Source organism: Tasmannia lanceolata, unplaced genomic scaffold (assembly GCF_043159265.1).
Source record: "Tasmannia lanceolata isolate RefF3 unplaced genomic scaffold, GAP_Taslan_0.1 ptg000023l, whole genome shotgun sequence".
NCBI classification, from domain to species: Eukaryota; Viridiplantae; Streptophyta; class Magnoliopsida; order Canellales; family Winteraceae; genus Tasmannia; species Tasmannia lanceolata.
Genome location: NW_027518700.1, coordinates 18,174,587 through 18,194,937, shown reverse-complemented (window position 1 = coordinate 18,194,937; position 20,351 = coordinate 18,174,587). Strand labels below are relative to the sequence as shown.

At 37.9% G+C, this 20,351-nt stretch overlaps 1 protein-coding gene across 4 annotated transcripts; it reads right to left on the bottom strand.

The window, feature by feature from the left end:
* Positions 1-207: 207 nt before the first annotated feature.
* On the bottom strand, positions 208-17,538 carry LOC143856177 (serine/threonine-protein kinase STY13-like). 4 transcript variants are annotated; one of them, XM_077366288.1, is made up of 4 exons: positions 17,336-17,538; positions 15,153-16,306; positions 861-1,229; positions 208-577 (listed from the first exon to the last, which is right to left on the bottom strand). In XM_077366288.1, the coding sequence occupies exons 2-3, from the start codon at positions 16,052-16,054 to the stop codon at positions 890-892; spliced, it is 1,242 nt and encodes a 413-aa protein (XP_077222403.1). In that variant the 5' UTR covers positions 16,055-16,306; positions 17,336-17,538; the 3' UTR covers positions 208-577; positions 861-889. The 4 variants fall into 4 exon arrangements, with proteins under 4 accessions (XP_077222403.1, XP_077222404.1, XP_077222405.1 ...); XM_077366289.1 differs by having other exon boundaries at positions 208-536; XM_077366290.1 differs by having other exon boundaries at positions 208-529.
* Between the last annotated feature and the right edge of the window lie 2,813 nt (positions 17,539-20,351).

The following is a 20,351-nucleotide window of genomic DNA, read 5'->3' as shown; positions in this document are numbered from 1 at the left end:
TGCTGCCGATTCTCTTCTACATGCTCATGCTTCATGTTCACTTCCAATATGATGTATACATTCATTAGAATTATGGAAGGTAGTTTCTGGTATCATTTCCTCTATCTGTAGGTATGTTTGATACAAGGAAATTTCCTGTTCAGAGAAAGATTAAATAAGCTAAAAAAACTCAATACAACAAGAGTATCCAACAGCAACAACAACAAAGAAATAAACCAAAGAGAGATCTGATAGAAACAATGTGCTAAACAAAGCAACTGATTTCCCACACAAGGCAGACGGTATACAAATTCAAATCTCTATTTTCAGCAACAGTCCAGTAAGAACAGAGACCAGAATCCAGTAGATACCAGAGGCCAGTAGTCACTATAAACCTTTTCCTTTTTTCCTATTTGAAGAAAATAGGATAGATCCCACTTTCTATTCTCTTCCAAGTAGCAAATTTAGTGCAGCCAAGAACTTGAAAAACATGAATACATGATTCCCAGATGCTGCAGGATATGAACACTCTTCTACATGCTCATGCTTCCTGTTCACTTCCAATATGTATACGTTCATGAGAATTATGGAAGGGTTTCTGGTATTGACAGAAATTTCATGCTTAGAGAAGATTAAATAGGCTATAAAAACTCAAAACAATAAAAGAGTATCCAACAACAACAACAACAAAGAAAGAAACCAAAGAGAGATCTCATAGAAACCTTCTGCTAGAACATAGCAACTGATTTCCCACATAAGGCAGAAGGTATACACATTCAAATCTCTATTTTCAGAAACAGTCCAGTAAGACCAGAACCAAGTAGATACCAAAGGTTACCAGCATTCACTGTAACCTTTTTTTTCTTTTTTAGGGTACTTACATGGGGCGAGTTGACGGAATCGCCTCGTTTCAGTCTGTAGTCATGGGTTGGGTCATGCAACACCTAAAACGAGCCTTCCGAACGTTTGTCATGATCTCCGTTTCCGCAATCTCAAGCATTCGGACAACATCGGTGAAGGGTGGGCGCACGTCAGGGTTGGCATCCCAACAACGGGTCATGATCTCGCCAAGCACAGGGAGGCAGTCGTGGGGAATGATTGGCCTGACACCCTTGTTGACGACTGCAAATGCCGCCTGAACGGCTGTCATGTTTTGGAAGGGAAGCATACCTGTTATGAGCTCCCACAGCACGATGCCAAAGCTGTACACGTCGACTTTTTGGTTGTAAGGCCTGTGCTGGATCATCTCTCTGCCAACAAGATGAGAGCATAGTCACAAATATCTCCCAACATTTTCGAAAATTTTGCGATATTTTTCTTTTTTTGCAATCTAATTTATTATAAAAGACAAAGTCCCGATATTTTCCCAAGATTTTGGAAAATCGTCGAGATAACTTCATTTTATTTCTACTGCGAAAATACCACTAAAGAATAGTGATAAATTCATGATATTATTCGTTGTCCTAAGTTTGTTCTTAAAATTTATATTTGTATATATTTTAAATATTTTATTTTTCCAGTTTTTTTCCATTGTAAACCCCAAAATAATAAAATAAAATCTCCCGAGATACCCCCTTCCCGAGAAATTCTCGAGACAAATATCGGTGACTATGAATGAGAGATGCACTTAAAAAGCCCATTTGGCAGCAAACATAAAAGAGAGAGATGACAAGCAAAACATGAAAACACATATGATGAGGATGGATAGAGAACAAAGGGAAAACCTTTGGTTTTCTTGTTTTGGGTCCTTATTTAAAAAAACACCAGACCAAGAAGTACAAGATGAGCTATTATATGGCACGAAGCATCTATCAATTGTGCGATTACAAAGAGACTTTGCAATCCTAAGTACAATATCTGTGCAATGGCAATGCCATTAAAAAAACATCTGTGCAATAGCAATAGAGTACCATTAAGTAGACATTTTGTCAATTAAATATCAGGAATGAGAGAACAACATTTACAGAGAAAACCTTGAAGATAAGAATGTGATTTGTCTGTAGAAACCTATATTTCAGATACTTAACATATTTACAAAAGTCAAAGTGACAAAATCTTATAGATCAAATAGGAATCCAAAATGATTGGTTGAAGCAGATGCCTCATGCACCTACTGCACATATAACATGTTCCCATTTACCATGAGGAGTGGGGCGAATGGAAGATCCCCTTTGTGAAGACTAGACAATATGCTTGTTTTGATGTCTGTACTATTAAGAAACCCAATTGAAGCATCCATACACTTCACATTTTCGTATGTCGCTGATAAATACTTTACTGAAAGATAGATCATCAATAAACCTCAGTAAGCAGGTCGCTAAATGCACAGAAGAATTGATTTAATTTGTTTACAGTTATTGCCACTGTCTAAAGTGTGCAACCAAAAAATCTGACTCCCACTGAACATAGTAAAAAAATTAGTCGATGCTCCTTACCAAAATTGATGCTATAGGGAAACATATCCCAATCAACAGCACAATATGCCTCATTCCATTTTTCTCTATTTGGAAACCCCCCCCCCCCCTCCCTAAAATTAGTCGAGCCTTGCTGCAACGGTAAGGTTGCGCCACTATGACCTGGTGGTCATGGGTTCGAATCACGGAAACAGCCTCTCTGCAAAGCAGGGGTAAGATGCATACATCTAGCCCCTCCCCAGACCCCGCAATGGCGGAAGCCTCGTGCACTGGGCCGCCCTTTTTTTTTTGAATGACACTCAACTCAACTCAACCAAGCCTTTGTCCCAAACTAGTTGGGGTCGGCTAATGAATCCTTTAGAAACTTTACATGAAGAAGGGGGAAGGATCTACCAGGCTCAAATTGACTAAGTCTAATCCTGACACTAGTTGGGTTCGTCTACATTGATCATTTTCTTCCATTCTATCCTATCCAAGGTCATGTTCTCTGTTATGTTCCTAGCCCTCAAGTCTTTCCTCACTGTTTCTATCCAAGTTGTTTTCGGTCTGCCGTTACCTCTTTTTACTCCATCAACTTGGCACAAGTCACTTCTTCTCACTAGAACATCCAAAGGCCCAAACCATCTTAAGCGGTGCTCACTCATCTTCTCCTCAATTGGCGCCACCCCCACCTTTTTATTTATTTATGTTTTTGAATGATACTACTCATAAATAATTATATAACATTCATAAAAGCAATACTAATAATAATGACAATTATATGATAAAAAATAACCATAATTATGATTCATTTCAACAGTGATAATTATCCAACAACCTAGATTTAGATTCACAACATACATGAAACATTTAGAAAAGGAGCATAAAGAGAAAATGGAAGAAGATTACTTGTATAAACAGTACATACGAAAATTACAACATGAACTAAGAAAGATTACAGGAGGGAGAGGAAACTAAGAAAGATTACGGAAGATAAGAAAATAAGAATGAATGATTACAGTGATTAAAAAGTAAACAAACTAAAAACTTACATAGGGTTATACACAAAGTAAAAGCTTGGCAATATAAACTCGACGAATAAGTTACAAAAGAGAGAGAGGGGTTACATAAAAGAAAAAAGGCTTAAGAGTTACATAAGAGTGAAGGCTTAAGGGTTACATAACATAAAGGGCAGTTTGGATACGCGGATTTTAGAATCCGGGTTTTTAGTTTGAAAACAGTATAAAAGAGGGTTCATGATCCAGCAGTTGTATGTTGTTCTGACAACATTTCTTCGATTTTGAGTGAGATATTCAGGTTTTAAAAATCTCTCCTGCATCCTGAGATTTCTAAAACCTGGAAATATGGGAGGATATGCTACTCTCTTGTTGTCGGAAAGAAGGGTGAGAAGTCAAAAACGTGGAAATATGGGAGGATATGCTACTCTCTTGTTGTCGGAAAGAAGGGTGAGAAGTCAAAAACGACGGCTGGTCCGCTTCTTCTCTTGTCTCGTAGCTATAATTTTGAAGAAATCCCGGATTCTAAATCCGCGTATCAAAATGGCCCCTAAGGGTTATCATAGGGCTTAAAGCTTAAGGGTGTATAATACTATGTTAAGGCTAAAGGGGTTGCTTGAAAGAACTATTAGGATGTGAACTTCGGTCTCTAGTTGTTTTGCGTCTTCATGCTCGAGGAGTGCCTCTATTCATAGAACTTTAGATGTCATAATGGGTGGTTGGCATGAATAGATTTTTTTATTAATGATGCCTTGGGTTAATAGTTGATTAGCTCTTTTTACTTTAGAAATGATGTTTTAGACATAGTGAAATGCCTTTGGTGTAGTTTGGTGTAGAATATTTACTTAAATGGATTATTTGCTTTGATATTTTGGATGTAGTGAAATGTCTTTGTGACATCATTTGAGTGGCTCTTTGCTTTGGAGGTGATATTTTATGTCTCTTTACTTTAGAGATGATGATTTGGATGTAGTGGCCTTTACTTATTTGGATGTGATGCTTTAGACATAATGAAATGCCTTTGGTGCAGTGGTTGGAATACCACATGAGTGGGTCTTTGCTATAGATGTAGTGTCTTCACTTATTTGACATGACTTGTTGATCTGAGGGGTCTCGCTGGAAGGAGCGGGTCCCGCTTGATACTACTTGGATGTGTGGGTCCTGCTTGGACTTGGGCTTTAGTTTTGAAACGGCCAGGCTTTGGATTAGAGCTTTTGAGTACGTTGGGTTTGAATTTCTAGTTCGGTCTGGACTTGGGCGGCTTGGGCGTAACTTTTTTTTTTTTTTTGAATGGTCAGCATGGGCATACTTAAAGTATGATATTTCCCTTGAAGATGAGATTGAGCAGTCATTTGGCACTATCAAACTCCTTTGATGCTCTTGCCATCAAAAATCAAAAACCAAAACACCTCTTTGTCATTTTTTTGCTCAAATAGTTGCAGCAGCATCCAACAATATCCCAATCTGCCAACACTATCCCAAAATCCTTTCAAGAATGCCAAATCATCATACCATTCTATGAAATATATGAAACCTTTGTTCGTTCGATATGAAAGATGAATTCAATGTTCCTACGCCCTTCCAGATTGTCGAAAAATGATATCCAATTGGATGAATGTATCCCCGCTTAATCCCAACAAAACCGAAACGTTCTGTGAGTTCATTTTAATTGATACTGAATTCGTTCTATTCAAACCACATTTTGACAAAACAGATCAGCTCTTCAAACTTATACATCTGTTCACATTCTGCGAGTGCTTTTCTAGCCGATTGGGGAATCCCTCCCAGCCAATACAAGAAACTCCCTCAATCCTTTTCACCGCAATACTTCAACTATTGGGATTACAAGTATGCATGGTCCAATGCATTTTATTTTAAAAATTCCTTGAATACCCACTCATGGTTTTTCATGTTCAAAACAAATCAAAGATTTCCTATTTGGTTTAACGAATGGTGGCATTGTTCTGGCCCCATTGACCTCCCGCTCTTGAGGGATCTCAACTGTTCACCAAAAAGTTCAGACCTTCATAAAGAAACCAAATGTTTCCTTTTCACCGCAATACTTCAACTATTGGGATTACAAGTATGCATGGTCCCATGCGTTTTATTTTAAAAATTCCTTGAATACCCACTCATGGGTTTTCATGTTCAAAACAAATCAAAGATTTCCTATTTGGTTTAACGAATGGTGGCATTGTTTTGGCCCCATTGACCTCCCGCTCTTTAGGGATTTCAACTGTTCTCCAAAAAGTTCACACCTTCACAAAGAAACCAAATGTTTCCAGTCATCCTCCATTTTTTCTCATTCGCTCCCTAGCATGGATAATGCCATGGGATTTCACAATCCAACAATTCCGTTCCCCTTCACAACAATTCTCAAGCCGGTGTTTTCGAGTAAAATGGTGGACTGATTTTAACTATGATAAGATATCAAAACCCGACTGGTTTGTAAGAAATCGACACTACCCTTTCCCAACTTTCCAAAACCACAATTAGTATAAAAGACCTTAGCCAACATAAAAGCCCAAATCCAAGATTATCTAAAATACCCAAATCCAACCCAAGCCAACTCAAAAATCCCAAGTCCAAATTCAATTCAAACCCAAGCCTACTGAAAAGCCCAAATCCAAGCCCAGGCCTTTTCAAAACTAAAGCCCAAGTCCAACTCCAAGTGGGACCCACATCTCTATGAAGGACTCAATGCCCATGCATCCAAATAGTTTCAAGCGGGACCCACACCTCCAGGCGGGACCCACCAGACTCACAAGTCGTCAAATAAGTGAAGAAACTATGACTAAAGCATCACCCCAAAGCAAAGACCCACTCAAGTGGTATTCTAACCACTACACCAAAGGCATTTCAATAAATCCAAAGCATCACCTCTAAATAAGTGAAGGAATTACATCCGAACCACAACTCCAAAACAAAGGGGTACAAAACATCACCTCCAAAGCAAAGAGTCACTAAGGTGATGTTACAAAGGCATTTCACTACATCTAAAACATCAAAGCAAAGAGTCACTCAGGTGATGTTACAAAGGCATTTCACTACATCTAAAACATCAAAGCAAATAATCAATTCAAGTAGATATTCTATACCAAAGGCATTTCACTATGTCCAAAACATCATCGTCAAAACAAAATAGCCCATCAACTAACTACCCTCAAGGCATCATCAATAAATATTCTTTCTATGCCAACCACCCATCATGACATCCAAAGTTTTATACCTATAGGCACTCCTTCAACATGAAGGTGGAGAAGAATAGGAGACCAAAGCTCCGATCCTAAAAGTTCTTCTAAACAAGCCATTTAGCCTTAACCTAGTAACATACACCAATAACTCCTTAGCTTTGAGCCTTACGCCCTAAGCGTTAAGCTTTGTGACCCTTATGTTATATAAGCCCATCTGTCTTATGTAGCCCTTAAGTCCTCTCTCTTATGTAACCCCTCTCTCTCTCTTACTCTTCATCAAGTTTTCATTGTCAAGCTTTTACTTATGGTGTAACCCTATGTAAGTTTTTAATTTGTTTACTTTCATGTTGTAATCTCTCCTCTCATTGTTATCTCATGCAATCTTTTTTATTTTCTTAGCTTTCGTAATCTTTCTTAGTTTATGCTGTAATCTCTCCTAATGTTGTAATCATGTACTGTTTCTAATAGTAATCTTCTTCTCTTTTTTTTAATAAGGTTAATAATCTTCTTCTTCTGTCTCTCTCTTTTTATGTTAGTTAATCTTTTTGTTTTCCTTTCTTTATATTCCAACTCTTCCTCATCTACTTCAACCTCCAATTTCTATGGGAAGTGATAAATGCACCCCTTTTCAGTACTTCGGACAAACCCAGCTGCAGTGTATCTATGATTGCAAAGGGGCTTATGTACTTCATATGGGAAGGATTCAACCGACCTCATTGCCACGTACACTGCAGATGGGTGTCCCAAGTAATAAAAAGGGGCACATTTATCACTTCCCATTTCTATTTTTATATATAAAGAGAGGTCGGCAAAAAAAAAAAACTAGCGGGGCCCACATTATTGTGGGATCTAAACCATTCATTTGTTGGGATAGGTTTTTTTAATGATACAAAATTATTCTTGATAGGATGATCCTAACTCTCCAATCTGTGGATGATAATAATGTCACACCCACTAGTTTAAGTGATTTTGATTAAAAAAAAAGACTATGGTACCCCCTACTCTAACTAAAGTCCTTAAAATACTTACCAAAAAAGGGGCCTTAAAAGACAATTAAAAATTAAAATGTGAGCCTTAAGATGGTCCCCATCACTTAAAAGGGACGTTTGATTTCAATTTACCAAAAAGAAATCATCAGAAGATACTTTATCCCATTGGAATCTCCACAAGTATAAGTTTTGAAGTATTGGAGATGACTCATTTAAAGATTGAGAAGCTATTGTTTGAGATGGGACTAACTCTTCAAGAACTTTGGCAAAGCCTAACACCTTGCCGGTGCTGACATTTGAATTGCTTTTTTTTTTTTTGAATGGTTGACATTTGAATTGAATTATAACGAGATATCAACTGATAACAATTGACAAGGATCCTCTTTCTCCTTTCTTATTTGTCATTATTGCTGAAACTCTTAGTCGTCGTTTGGTTATCAGTAGAAATTTTGGGCTGTTTGAAGCACGGTGTTAAGTTTTGGTTTCATAATACGTTTCGGTCCTCACCGAAACTGAAATTTCAGCTGAAATTTCCGAAATTTCGGGAAAATAGTAAATAACGTCAAATTTCCAGATTTTTTGGGATTTTCTTGAAATTTCGGGATAAACGAAATTTCATCGGTTTGTAACGTTTCAAGTTACCGTGATTTCGGTTTCATTCTCCACCAAAATCCGAAATTTCGGATTTCGTTCGAAATTTAAAACCTAGGTTTGAAGGCTTCAAAATAGGCATTAAGGATGTAGAGGTGCGTCTCATCACAGTTTGCTGACGATACACTTCTTTTTTGTGCTCCTGAAATCCCTCAGATTTTGAACGTGAAGGCTCCTGTAAGGTGCTATGAATTGATAACGGGGCAGAGATCAAACTTTCACAAGTCCAGGATGTATGCTCATGTATGCTCTGAACATTCCAATTCATGAGGCATTGTGTTTAGCTAATATTATGAGATGTCAGTTGGATCATCTTCCCTCGTCCTATTTAGGCCTTCCTGTGGGAGCGGGAAGACCTAAAAAACCAATCTGGGATCCCATTGTGGAAAGAATAGAGAGAAGACTAGATACATGGAAGAGGAATTTAGTATCTAAGGGGGGAAGGCTTACTCTTGTGAAGGCAGTGTTATCTAAGATTCCCATATATTATCTCTCCTTCTTTAAATGCCCTATTAGTATTATAAACCGAATTGAACAAATACAGCGCAGATTTCTATAGGGTAGTTCAGATGACAAGAAAGGTATCCCTTTGGGCAAATGGGGAAAAGCCTACTTGCCTATTAAGAATGGGGGTTTGGGGATTAGAAGGATAAGAGAAGTTAATCACACTCTTTTGGGTAAATGGCTTTGAAGGTTTGGTGGAGAGCAATCAAAGCTTTGGGTTAGAGTGATAGACAGTAAATATGGCTCTAAACCAGGGAATTGGGAATCGGATGACATATTAAGTAAGAAAGGGGTAAATCAGTGGCGTGATATTATGAGGTTGACACATGGTTTAAACAAGGCATTAGATATAGGGTGTACTCTGGAGACCAAATCAATTTTTTGAGTGATGCTAGGTGTTCCTCTGAACCCTTTAAGGAACTCTTCCCTGATTAGTTTGTCGTTGACTCTAATAACGAGGCTGTTGTGAAAACTGTTTCGTGCGTAGAGGGGACAGTGTGGTGTGGCAGCCTGGTTTTAGAAAGAATTTCTTTGAAAGGGAAATGGACTCTGTAACCAGATTTCTGGAACTGTTAGATGGATGCTACATTAGTTTAACCAGTGAGGATAAAATGATATGGATCTGGGACACTTCTTGGAGAATTTTTTGTTATATCATTCTACCCACATCTTCTGACTTGTGCCTTCTATAGCAGCTAAGGTATGGAAATTTTATGCCCCCCAAGAGTGTGTTTCTTTAGTTGGGCTGCTTGCTGTGGGCGGATTCAAACAAATAATTTTCTCCGGAAATGGGGAATGTGGCTTGTGGATCACTGTTCGCGTTGCCTTGATGCTGGAGAGGCAATTGGTCATCTTTTCATTCATTACAAAGTAGAAAAGGAGACGTGTAGATTATTATTATCAAGATTTGGTATTCATTGGGTCTTTCCATCTACAGTACCCGATCCCGTGCAGTGTTGGGAGGCAAATCCCTGGAAGATAAGGTAAATCCCTGGAAGAGGAAAGGTAAGGTGCTTTGGAGAGTTTGTCTTCTCGCGACTTTATGGATAATCTGGAAAGAGAGAAATTGTAGGGTGTGACGGCTACACAAAATCCCCATACTGCTTATATTAAAGTGATTGCATTAACCATCGCATGGGCGAGAAGCCTTCCTTTATTCCGGTTCGTGTCGGCTTTTGAACTTTGGGAAGGATGGCAAGAAATATGTTCCAGGGCGACCCGTAATCGTCCAACCTTCGGAAGCTCCTCCTAGTGGTATGATCAAGATTAACTTTTATGGCTCTACTATGGGAAACCCGGGGTCTGCAGGTTTTGGTGGTTTATGTCGCAACTCTCATTGTTCAGTTCTTTGGGCCTACTCTGGTCCTCTTGGATATTGTGATGTGAGTGCAGCAGAGGTTAGGGCAGCATATGTGGGTATCAAAAGGTTGGACAAAGACATTCTAGACAAGGTGATTGTGCAGGGGCATTCAAAAAATGTGGTTAATTGACTTCGTGGGGTGAAGACTCCTCCATGGAGATTTGCTTCTTATTTTGATGCGATTCATGACATTACTCTTGGCTCATTCACTGTCTTCAAGAACATTAGAAGAACCGCTGGTAGTGAAGCGAATGGGTTAGCTAGGGATGGTGTAGGGAAATTGGGTCTGGAGTGGTTTGATTTTTTGCCGCCGTGACCGGATTATTCTTCTTGTTGTTTGTATTTTTCTTTTTCATTGTATACTTTGGTTGACCATCTCGGCCTTCCTTCTTTTTGAATGAAATTTGCAACCATTCAAAAAAAAATTAACAAGGATCCTAGGGACTAAAGAAATCAAAGAATAATTTAATAATAAGATTGTTGAAGAAAGGACAGCCTTTTCAGGTCCTCCCGAGATCAATCTAACAAAGCCCAGGAATGGATTGCGCAGCTTTGAAATTTTATATTCTCTGACCGGTATCCTTCAATAGCAGGATAGATATCTTAGTTTAATTAGACAGAGGAGGAATGAGGCAGCAGTCCAATAGAGATTAGCAATATCTGTTGGATGGATTTATGATATTTTTCAATCACTGGATGTATCTGTACACTGAGCATTAGATTCCATAGTTGTGAAGGAGACACAAAGGTGTCACTGTGAATAGAGGGATTATCAAACCACAAGTGTTAATCACACCAAGTGACAAGACATTATGTGCTTAGCTTATGTCGTAATGCCAAAAACCAATCTCATTCTAGCTATGAAACATCTCATTGAATAGACCATAGTTGACAGTGCGGAAGCGGAAGCGGAGTGCGGAGTGGGAAGTGAGTGCCCTGGGATAGAAGGAAACGGAAAGCGGGAAGCGAAGCGACGGAGACAAATAAGAATCACAAGTGAAAAAATATAAAAATTAGCAACAATTAAAAATAAGTATTAATAATCTAGGGAAATGATATCACCACTACCATATTTTGATGATCACACTCATCACTTTATTAAAATGCACAGTATGGCCAGCACCATAGGATGATCCATACCGTCCATTAGATGGGCCACAGCCTAAATAGGTTGTGCCCCAAAAATCATTTCCATAGGCTGATCCTAACCCTTCGATCTATAGAGGGACTGAATATTAGGGGGTTGATCCTAACCCTCCATAGATTGGAGGGTTAGGATCAGCCTATGGAAATGATTTTCGGGGCACAACCTATTTAGGCTAGAGCCCATCTAATGGACGGTTTAGATCATCCTATAGTGCTGGCCATACCGTACATTATAATAAAGTAAGGAATCATCAAAATACGGTAGTCATGATATCATTTCCCATAATCTATTTTTCAATGTTTGTAAAAATAAAAGCAAGTGAATTCAAATTTCCAAGGAATATCAGCAAATCGGATACAACCACCATAAACAAATCAAAATTCCAACCAGCATTAAATCATAATTCGAACCAACATAAAAAAATCATGTGCAAATCTATCCCCTAATAATTAATCAAAATATCAAAGATCAAAGTTAATGCAAAATTTTCTCTACGTATAAAATAGATAATTAAATGATCAATCACTTAAATGAAGAAACTAACTAACGTCGCTTTTACATATGCATCAACATTAAATATACACTAAAATGAAGTGTGACAAAAGGATAAATTTTCACTAAAATGTATAATTAATCATTTAAATAAAGTAAGTAACTAACATCCATTAATCTATATAGTTATTACAGCAGGGGTGGGACCGGACAACCAAGATTTAGGTCGATCAATGGATAATAGTCAGGCCCAACGAAAGATAGCTCTAACACGAGGGACCAACTAAATTACACAACAACATTACATGCACACTAAACTGAAGCAACTAACTCATCTCATATATGAGTTATGAACAATAACTAATTAACATATATAGATTAGAGTCATAAACATACTACAATTAATATTAAGGTATTTAAGAGTTAAACGATTAATTTAGTACTGTAATTTAATCAAATTTTATTTCTTATTCTTCTCTCTTTCTTCATTTGTCTTCTTCATCCTCTTCTTGTGATTAATCAATTAAGAAAAACTTAGTCATTATTCAAAAAATTAAAATTCAAAGAAAAAATAGAGAATAGGGGAAAATAAAAAGAAAATGTTCAATACATAATTTTTTTTGAATGGTTATAATTAATTAAGTAATTAACAACCAACATAAATAAATATTTATGGTTTAATAAAAAAATTAAAATTAAAAAACAAGATATGATAAAATGAATAAAAAAAAAAAGAAGCAGAAAAAATTTTAAAAACAAAGAAAATTAAAAAAATTTAGGAAATGCGCTCCTCAAACATAGGAAACATGCTTCCCAATATTCCCTAAATTGGGAAACACGCTTCCTAAAATATGGAAAAGCACTTCCCAAAAGTTGAAATGCACTCCCCAAAATTAGGAAACATGCTTCCTATAAAATGGGAAAGTGTCGTGTTTCCCGCTTCCGAAACCTAATTCGCACTGCCTACCTTACGAGGGCATTTCTGATAAGCTTGGAATAGACACCCATCACGTTGGTATCCTCCGTACTTTAAGTTATTTCTCTTTTATGCATAGAAGAATGGTTTGAAAATATTATATAAAAATCTGCACTGAACAAGTACATGATAGATACAAGCTTTACATGACATGGGATATCATACATGGCTGTAATAAAACTAGGCAGTGCACATTAAAAATCAAAAGTTAATTCAACAATCAAGACCTTAGTAATTCATTCGGGAGCAAGGAACCAAAGTTCTCAAAAAAAAAAATAAAGAAGCACAAATAGGTAGGAGTTTCTTGTTTAAATTAACAACAGATTTTTAAATTTGCGTTTACTTTTGGCAATATAATAAAAACATAATTCTTTTATCAATACACATAAAGAGTTGTAACAACTTTGATGATCTAGAAACAAAATAAAAGTAGGAGTTTTAACATTATCGAGTGTCTAGTGTTTGACACTTTTTTCCTCTGTGGTAAGTTTTTTTTTTATTGGTAGCAGTCAATTATATTAAAATCGAAGGAAAATACAACGCCTAAGAGTGACGTGGTCGGCCCTAAGTAACAACAAGAAGAGAAATAAACCACAAACCAACTATTCTCCCAACAAGAGAGGCGCAGAGCATAGATTGAACAAAAACTAGGGGGAGGATAGTCGAAAAGCTCCAACCATGGCCTACCCACTCTGGATCGAGCTAACTTATCAACATCACTGTTGGCCAATCTCCATACATACGCGCAACATGCATATGTAGCATTTGAAAACTCGCATTTGGCCAATATGTCGTCCAAGGCAAGACTAGTTTGACCAAATTGAGTCAATGATTGGCCCAATGAGCTTTTTGTTGTTCCAGCCGAGTAGAATGAACTTTCAGTGGACTCAATAAGGCCAAAACTAGGTCGACTGGCGCACGCCAACAATCCACAAAGTAAGTTCTGTACATTGTGTGGCCCCAACCATTGGTGTGGCACGTCGTGCCATGACGCCCTATAATCAATGGGCCATGCACTAATCATCTGACCCGGTGGATTTTTGAGGAGTGCAAACAAACAACTCACAAAGAAAGAAGACAAAGATGGTGAAGAAGAACCCCAACAATCCACATCCATAGGTAAACATCGATGATTAGGATTGCCCAACAAATGTGATTTTCAGCTATGAGCCATCTACAACGAGACCAGCCAGCTTAAACAGCATGGATCACATATTATCAAATTAACCAGATCAGTGAATAGAAACACTAATTAATTAATACCAAGAGGCTAAAAAGGTACCTTCTCAAATTATAAATAATATAAATTTGGTGCCATTAAGATGAATTTATAATTGCAAGTGTCTTTTACTTACAGTGCGCTTCCATTTTTGTGTCTCACGATTCTTGGACACTTAATTTCATAGAATAAATATAATTTGTCTATTAGGGCATATCACGGTTCTCGTTCTTCCCACTTATAGTAACTAAGGGTGGATTGGAGGGGCATGGTAGCAGTAGCCAGTGGTCAAAGGTCACGAAGTAGAAGCAGGAGAATAAAAAAGTTAAAACTCCAAAGGAGTGAATACATGAGTAGAAGATTCCTCTCATTAAGACAAGACTACAAAATCTTCATAGATATCAATCAAAGAAGTCCATTTCACGATAGTAAAAAAATGTATATTGGGAATTTATTGACAACATGTTATATAGCTGTAAATTAATTAATCGGCTATATAAAGGATTTCTATAGGTCATATCTTGGCAGTTGATATTACTGAATAAATAATAACTTAATATACAATAATATTTTTTAATACATCAGAATGTAATTTCTATTCTTTTGAAGCTAAAAAAAAACTACTTAAGAATATTAAAAAATAATAAGAATAGTGGTAAAATGAAATCTTACATTAAATTGGCAACATGTCATGATAAAAAGGCATAAAATATCACAAAATCATGACACGCAGAAGATATGGTAGATAAACCGATAAATGGACCTTTTATTGAATTACTAATATCAATAAATCGACCTTTTACTGGATTAGAGTCATGTCACTATCTGTCGTTATACATTGGCAACCCTGTGACTCATTTCACCATGAAGATTAGGCAGGAAAAAAAAGTAAAACAATTAAGACACATGTCTAAATCATCTTTGATGAATTAAAATGCACCCCATTGACTGTGCTATCTTTAGCTCATTCCTACATTAAAGCTATAGCAATCAGTCCTAAAATGATCACATCTATAAGGCCCTGTTTGTTTTGGGATTGTGGAAGCTGATTGTGGCAGCCGATTGTGATTACTGGACTCAAAATTACATTAATTTTGAGTCCAATAATCACAATCAGCTGCCACAATCGACTGCCACAATCTCAAACGAACAGGGCCTAAATATAGCAATTTATTGATAGGAACAGAAAAGGCATTTTTTAATAGAAGGAATAACAAAATGTCTACACTTACGGAGCCATCCAACGGTATGTTCCTGTCTCTGGTGTCATCCCCTCTGTCTGCACCTCAATCCTTGCCACCCCAAAATCTGCAATCTTGATAGATTTGTCAGTAGCAATTAATAAATTGTCTGACTTGAGATCCCTGTGAATAAACCCCAACCCATGCACGTACGCCATCCCCCGTGCAACATCTAAGGCTTGCTTGACCGCCAATTTCAATGGTACCGCTCTATTCTGTCGCCTCATTAAGAATTGTCGAACTGACCCACCTTTCGCATACTCAGTCACAATACACCAAACCATGGGCTTCCTGCATGCCCCAATAAAACGAACCACATTCTGGTGTTTCAGCGTTGCAAGCATCATGACTTCCTGTGAGAACTGTTGCTCCATAAATTGTGCCCTCTCAGGGTTGTTCTCTGGCCTTTCCAGTATCTTAATCGCAACATCTTCCCCATTATAGGTACCCTTATAGAGCTTTCCAAAAGCTCCCTGCGCAAAAGCCATTCCCATGTTGAGCTTCCTCAAATCAATAGTCCATTCATCATAATTCTTGAGCCCTTCGGCGGGGTATCTATTATCCATTAAAGCCTGGGCTAACAAGTCATCACTGAGAGCATGGGACACCTTCCCAGGACGAAGAACGCTGTGGCCAACCGAGTAGTTGTTATTGACTGTCCTTAAGCCCTGGTGGTTTAGCATAAGGGTGTGGGAATCATTAGAACCAACACTACTATTTTCGACTGACATCGAGACTGACCCACCACCATTACTCATCTGCAAGCTCCCAACACTGTCTATCGACATGTTGGAACCCTCGCCGAGTTTCTGGTAAAACCCTTGTGTGAGATCGTAGAAGTTGTTTTCATGGTTAGTGCCAATAACTCCAGCGAAATTCGGACCCTCCACCATCTTTTCTAAGCGCGAATCAGAATATCAAAAGCCTAGTTATTTTTTCAACATCTGTTTACAAGCTGAAACCTTCACAAAAACCCTAAAGAGAGCTTTAATTACTTCTAATTCGAGGCTTCTCTTACTATTCGAACAGTAAATTTCTTAGCATCCAAACCCTAATTTTCCCATAGTAGCTGAAATGAAAGCTTTTATTTCTTCTTAGTATCAGCCCACCAAACGTTCTTCAACCTCAGTTTCTCGATCAAATACCTGAAAAAAACAAAACAAAACCAAAACCAATAAAAAAATCTTCGAAAGAGAAATAAAAAACATTAGAACTATCAATCCAAAATCCAAAGTTTTTCTCAGTATCAGTAGATAAATTTCCTAAGCAACTACATCAAATTTTCTACACTAAAGCAAGATCAATAAAAAATCTTTGAAAAAGAGAACAAAGACCTAGAACTATCAATCCAAAAACTGAGGTTTTTCTCAGTATCTATTACGTGTCAAATTGGCCGTAACACAGATAAATAAAGAAAAAAGATAAAAAAGAGGGGGTTTTGCATCAGTAGATATTCTAATACATGCACATATCAGCATCAGTAGATAAATTTCCAAAACAACTGCATCAGATATTCTACACTAGACAGCAGCAAAAACGACTCCAAAACCCTAAAATTTCGAAAAAAATACTATCAATCCAAAATCCAAGGTTTTTGTTCAGTATCATTAGATAAATTTCCAAAGCAACTACATCAGATTTTCTACACTACACAGACAGCCCGAAAAAACAGCAAAAGCAACTCCAAAACCCTAAATTTTCGCAAAATACTATCAATCCAAAATCCAAGGTTTTTCTCAGTATCAGCACATAAATTTCCAAAGCAACTGCATCATATTTTCTACATTAGACAGAAACATGCAGAAAAATCAGCAAAAACGACTCCGAAACCCTAAAATTTCTCAAAAATGCTATCAAAACAAAATCTGAGGTTTTTGTCAGTATCAGTATATAAATTTCCAAAGCAACTGCATCAGATTTTCTAAACTAGACAAACACAGACAGAAAAAACAGCAAAAAAAAGACTCCAAAACCCTAAAATTTCTCAAAAATGCTATCCAACCAAAATCCGAGGCTTTTGTCAGTATCAGTAAATAAATTTCCAAAGCAACAACATCAGATTTTCTAAAATAAACAAAGACAGACTAAAGAAACAACAAAAGAACTCCGAAACCCAAAATTTTCTCGAAATCTCTTATCTGAACCCTTGATTCACCGATTTTATCGATACATACCTCGATCGAAAGGATTTCCGAGCAGTTGCCGAAAATCGGAGCTGGAAATGTTATTGAAGAAGAAGAATCGAGATCGGAGGAGAAAAATATTGAGAGAAATGGGTTTCTGAGGAGAGATTTTGCCCTGTTAAAGAGGGAGACGACCAGTAGAAGAAGAACAAGAGTCAGTCATTGTTTCCTTTTCTCCTCGTTTTCATTTATTACTTTTTATTTTATTTTATTCCTTTATTTCATACTAATATCCGCACCATTATATTTCGATAACGGCACTGCTTACTTTGTTTTACACTTTTTAATTGGCTTTTTCACGGCTGTTACACTGTGCGAGATTTTATGAACATCCAATTAGGAGTGGATTTATCAAAATATTGGAGTGTGGAAATGAGTACCTTATCTCGGACCAGATGTCATTTTTCCGAGCTGTATTCACTCTCTCACGGTACGCGTCAATAAGCCGTTTTCTCCAGTTTTTATCGCGATATTTAGAAAAGACACAACCCGAGAAATTAGGGATGCAACTCAGGTGGGGACGTCGGGTTAGGTCCAACCCGACCCGACTCCCAACCAGACAATGTTCGGCCCGACCCGACCCGACCCTTTTTCCAACCTGAGCCCAACCCGGCTCAAGTTCAACCAGACACAACCCAAGTTTTTAAGCTTACAATAAAAATTGATCAAAAAAATGTCGGATTTCACTTGGGTCGGGTTGCCAAAGCCCTCAACCCAAACCCAATCTGAACTCAAACTGAACCCGACCCAAACTCAACCCAGCCCAACCCGACTTTTTTTGGGTTGAACCCGACCCCGGTTGCACCCCTACGAGAAATATATCGGAAAATTTATGTGCATGCCGTTTACTACAGTGTTGTTGTTACGACGAGAACGATTATTTCTCGTGATATTGCTCGACATTTTTCAAAACTTAATTTCTATTTTTGACAATAATATCCCTGCAAATAGCAATAACACAGAAATACAGTGTTGTTACGACGAGAACGATTATTTCTAGTGATATTGCTTGACATTTTTCAAAACTTAATTTATGTTTCTGACAATAATGTCCCTACAAATAGCAATAACACAAAAATACTACATGCTTTCGATTTGTAAAAGCATTCTCTGGTTGCTCAAAGTTGGCTGGAAGATTTATAGAAGAGGAAGTCAAAATAGGAAGTAGACATGCATGGAAGATGTATAGAAGAGTGGTGGAAGAGTAGTGAGTAATGTTTGGTTGCGCGGCAATCATCTAGAAGATTAGTGGAAGATGTAAGGGTGTCATTATCAAAATAGAGAGTGGAAGAGAGAGAAAGGGATGAGAGAAAGAGAATGAGACAAACATTTTCTACTCTTCATCCACCAAAATTGTGAAATTTGGTTGTAAGACTAGAGGAGGGCATGTAGGATAAAAGGCAATCATGATGTCTAATAGTCAAAAGGGAGTTTAATTGCAAATTTGGCAACCAAACATGCTTCGAAAGATGTCTAGAAGATCAGCAGTGTTTGAAATGCCGCTAATCTTCTAGCCTTTGGCAACCAAACAGAGTAGGGATTTTTTGGGTAATTTGGAACTTGATATCGTTTGTGTATTTTGCACGAAAGAGGAATGGATACCATGAGAAGCTTCTCATGCGAGAAGCTTCTGAGAAACTTCTTCCGGGCCCACCTGCATGATCTGAACCTTTCATATCGACATCGTGGTAGCCTTAAATCTAGGGGTGCAACTTGGGCGGCCTCAACCCGAACCCGACAGGTTCAACCCGAAAAAAAGTCGGGTTGGGTTGAGTTCAAGTCGGGTTCGGGTTGGATTTTTCTCAACCCGGGTTGAGTTCAGGTCAGGTTCGGGTTGAGGGCTTTGGCAACCCAACCCGAGTTGCACCCCTACTTAAATCTGGGAAATGATAAATGCAGCCTTTTTCATCACTTGGGACACCCAGTAGCAGTGTATCAATGATTGCAGAGGGGCTAATGTACTTCACGTCAGAAGAATTCAACGATTTGATTGCCACATACACTGCAGTTGGGTGTCCCATGTGATGAAAAGGGCGCATTTATCATTCCCCTTAAATCTCAACAGACCGATCATGCCAATAACCGTCAAACACTTCAATTAATGTTAACAGTCCTCTGTTTAAAGGCATCTGTAACATGTAGTTTTATATCTAAAAGAGGAGAAATGATAGACTGAAGGGGCCCCTTGAAAATAAAACGGTTTAAAGGGTGCCAGCATTAGTCATTCTCAAAATAGTGCATTTATGGTTCATATTTGTCTGCCCCATTCTAGCATTGTTATGTGCCCTCATTTAGATGGGTTTTTAAATTGCCTTAGGAGGTGACAGTAAGGGAGATGTGTAGAGTTGTGTAGAGAAGAATAGGGGAAGAGTGGTGGTGTGTTTGGTTGAGCGTCAAACCATGTGGAAAATGTAGGGGTGTCATTACCAAAATAGATAGCATAAGAGGGAGAAAGGGAAGAGAGAGAAAGAGAGAAAAATGTAATGATAACACAAGGCAAGACATATTCTACCCTTCTCCCTTCTAAAATCCACCAAAATAGAGGTTTTCCATTAGAAGATTAGTAGGGGGAACAATTCTGCCGCGTAAGCGCTAGGGGTGTAAACGGATCGAATTCGAATTGGATATTGCTATATCCGAATTCGAAATCGTTTACAATAGTCAGTGTCCGTATCCGAATTCGGATTCGACGGATATTTATTATTTGTTACCGAATTTGAATCCTACGGATATTATTCAAATACGGATATTATCCGTTTATCCGGATTTAAATCCGAATTCGAGTTCAGACCCTTGGAAACAAAAATCTGTGATGATCAGAATCACAAAAAGAGTATCGGAATTTGCAGAGGTTGCCGGACTTCGGAGGTGGCCGGAGCTCAGGTTCGGTGGCCAGATCTCCCTTCCCTCTCTCTTATGTAATTTTAGAACCCCTAGATCTAGGTGGAGGGAAGTGATGGTGGACAGGATGTGGTGGATCTGATGTGGGAATGGAGAGTCGGTGGTG

Excerpts from the sequence above, each read along its gene's own strand:
- LOC143856177 (XM_077366288.1), bottom strand. The coding sequence starts at position 16,054 with ATGGTGGAGGGTCCGAATTTCGCTGGAGTTATTGGCACTAACCATGAA. Across the intron at positions 1,230-15,152 it reads ACATACCGTTGGATGGCTCC|AGAGATGATCCAGCACAGGC; the intron begins GTAAGTGTAGAC and ends TCTTGTTGGCAG.